Source organism: Lolium rigidum, chromosome 6 (genome assembly GCF_022539505.1).
Source record: "Lolium rigidum isolate FL_2022 chromosome 6, APGP_CSIRO_Lrig_0.1, whole genome shotgun sequence".
Taxonomy (NCBI): domain Eukaryota; kingdom Viridiplantae; phylum Streptophyta; class Magnoliopsida; order Poales; family Poaceae; genus Lolium; species Lolium rigidum.
In genome coordinates, this window is record NC_061513.1 from 355,937,158 (window position 1) to 355,940,568 (window position 3,411).

General features: G+C 44.2%; 1 protein-coding gene across 1 annotated transcript; it reads right to left on the reverse strand.

Moving 5' to 3' along the window:
• Positions 1–667: 667 nt before the first annotated feature.
• LOC124664995 (protein bfr2-like) lies at positions 668–2,885 on the reverse strand. The gene is made up of 2 exons (XM_047202394.1): positions 1,996–2,885; positions 668–1,209 (listed from the first exon to the last, which is right to left on the reverse strand). The coding sequence occupies exons 1-2, from the start codon at positions 2,883–2,885 to the stop codon at positions 1,029–1,031; spliced, it is 1,071 nt and encodes a 356-aa protein (XP_047058350.1). The 3' UTR covers positions 668–1,028.
• Between the last annotated feature and the right edge of the window lie 526 nt (positions 2,886–3,411).

Genomic DNA, 3,411 nt, shown 5'->3' on the forward strand with positions numbered 1-3,411 from the left:
GATAGATGGCACATACAGCTTTGAAGGTAAGTTCACGGTGCTCATCAAATGTTGATAGCATCTCTTGCTCAATCTTCCAATTGTTATTATTGGCATTCCTTTTACCCCGAATCATATCTATAATTTCTACATAGCTTGCCTCATCGTCGGACTCTTCTAGCTCAGCAGAGGATTCTCCAGCAGAATCGGAAGAATTTTCAGAACAACCGGAATCATCTATAAATTCATCCATTCTATCCTCTTCTTCTGAGCCATCCTCACTCTCTTCATGAGCTTTGGGTTCAACAAGCTCAAGCACTCGACGCGCAGGTCGTCTTCTCTTTGATTGACTATTACTTAACCAAGCTGAACACCCTGTTGCCGGAGTAGAACACCCTTCCATCTCATATAGTAGTTCACAGTCTTCCTAATTCACCATCATCCCTACTCCCCCTCTTGCCCTTCATCGTCTGAATAACTTCACGATTGAAAGAACTGTCATCCTCCTCATTTTCAGTCCCCGTCTCCGCTACACAGGACAGGACACATGCTTCAGACAGACCCCACAAACATCCTCAGTGTCATCTTCATTGCCACGCCAACATTGGTAGAAGAGGAGAACTAACAACCAAACATTGGTAGAAGAGGAGGACTAAAAACCTCACAGTACTAAATGAATTTGGAGGTACTAGTGAATTAGCCACGCCAACATTGGTAGAAGAGGAGGACTAACAACCTCACAGTACTTATGAAGACAGCGGAAATACTGTACAGTACTACACAGGCATATATTACAGCACTACCATTTCAGATACAGTAGTATCCACAGCACACACAACGTCAAACATTCACATTTCTTAACAGCGGGCATCTTAGTGATATTTACATAGCATGAATGTTGCATCTTCGAGAGCAAACTTTAACATGCATTCCGAAAGAAACAATGACTAAAGCTATATAACAGGACTGAGATAGGCTCCCTGAGAAGGCAAAATATTACAAGTGTCACAGAGAAGTCAGCATATGGATCGATCTAAGTAATACCAGACTCATGGAAAGTAGGGGTCCTCCTTGCTCTGGTATATTGCGAACAACTGCTTTGAGTAACGAAAAGCCATCTTGTGACAGAACTGAAGACCGTATCGGTCATACTTTTTTAGGTCCTGTGCAGTCTTCTTAAGCGGCCCAGAAGCATCACCATCCAGAAGAAACTGCGCTATGCGAGAACCCCTAAACAAAAACAAAAAAATTGCAGGATGAGACAAACAGAAACCCCAAGTTCAACTCTAGTTCTTGGTCTCTTCTTATGGCGAAGATATGCTGAAAACTGGAAGCAAAGAAAATACCACATGTGCCTGTGTTGTGTACTTATTATTATAGGTTAGTTGCCACAAATAAAATTGTGTTGTTGTCTATTAAGCAAAAAAAAAACAGAATAAAATGCAAACTGGAGCATCAGAAAGTAAATATCCGTATACACATTTTTTTCAACACTAGGTATGACCTCCAATAAGACAATGACGATCCCGAGTCCGTAGAGTCATCAGGGTATCCCAGTTTTGCTATCTAAGAACTCAGTTTGGCATGTTGACAGTTCAACCTACACCCATGTGACTAACATTCTACACAGGAAAGAGAAACTTTACAAATAAAACTGAAATCATGTAGCCTGGGAAGCCCCACATTCTAGGCACTCTACAGATAGAACTGAACATCGAGATCAATAAACACATGGTCAACTTAACCCATTAAATCTATGTCAATCCACTGACAGAAGACCCTTTCTTACCTAAATATTTCCCAATGAAAAATATATCTAGATTGAAGTTGTTACGAACAAGGACAAGCTGCCTTTCGTACAGTATGCTATGCAGACAATGAACAGTTCAAACTATGTCAGGGCAAGACTAAATGGTGATACAACTGTGTGCAGAACTGTTCGTTAAAGTGTAAGTGAATAAAGAAGATACTTGGACTGAATACAAAAAATTAGCTACCACTATAAGTTAGGAATACCTTGGCGCATCTATCTGGCTGAATCCCCTTTTGTTATGCACGATAGTCGCCTTTTCTGCCTGTTCTTCCTCAGTTTGCTGTCGGTAGAGGGCACATACAGCTTTCAAGGTGAGTTCACGGTGTTCATCAAATGCTGATAGCATCTCTGCCTCAGTCTCCCAGTCCTTATTCTTGGCATTCTTCTTACCGCGTATCCTATCCATAATTTCTCCATAGTTTTCCTCGTTGTCAGACTCCTCTAGTTCAGCAGAGGATTCCTCATCAGAATCGGAAGAATTTTCAGAACAATCTGAATCATCTATAAATTCATCCATGCTATCATCTTCTTCTGAATCATCCTCGCTCTGCTCATGATCCTTTGGTTCAAGAAGCTCAAGCACTCGACGTGCTGTTCGGCTTCTCTTTGATTGGCTCTTAACAAAGCGAGCCGAGCGCCCTGTTGTTGGTGGAGTAGAACACCTTTTCATCTCATAGAGTAGTTCACAATCCTCCTCCTCACTCTCGCTGTCACTGACTCCACGCAATGCACGCTTCCTAGTACTTGCGACGCCCACCTCCTGATTTCCATGCCCTCCATCATTCTCATCGTCATCCTCACTGTCACTGATCACCCGCGCCCCTGCACGATTCTTGCCTCGGGGCGTGATAGACACATCATCATCCTCCAGATCCGCGTTGGAAACAGAGTGCGCACCTCCCTCTGCGTCCATAATCTCGACTTCATCATCAGTCCAGTCTTCCACGCGGTCACTGAACAGGACCTTCCTGAAGCGCGCCTTCTCTGTTTCGAGGAGGGAGACCCTAGCCTCCAGGTCGGCGATGCGGGAGGACTTGGCGGCGAGCTCGGCCTCGAGCGCCGCGACCTTCTTCGCCATCTCCGCGATTTCCATCTCCGGCGACCGGCGGCCGCAACCCCGGCCCTGCCGACGATGTGGCGGCTGAACTGAACCCTAGTGTCGGAGTGGCAGTGGACTAGTCGGCGACTCGGCGGCGCCGCTTGCGTTTCCGTTGTGTCGGGGAGAAGTGAGTAGAGGGTTGGAGCGGGCTAAAGAAACCGGCCGCACGTATTGGAGTCTAGGACGAACCGATGAGCCTTTTGGGCCGAAGAGATCACAAAGACGTACTGCCAACGGATTACTCAACCCAAAAAGGTTCTGCTAAAAAAAACTCAACCCAAAAAGGACCCTATACAAAAACTCAACCCAAAAAGGAAAACCGACCTGCAAATACGCAATGTCGAAAATAAAAAAGAATTTAACAAGTGCGACCTGCCAACTAATATTTGCATGTTTATAATATGTCTTGGTAATTAAAATTTAAATAGTAATTAAATATGATAAAATGAGACAACACCTAGTATGATGGTGAGAAACCATCACGTTAGTCTTAGGAAGTCATCTCTTAAATAAACAAATA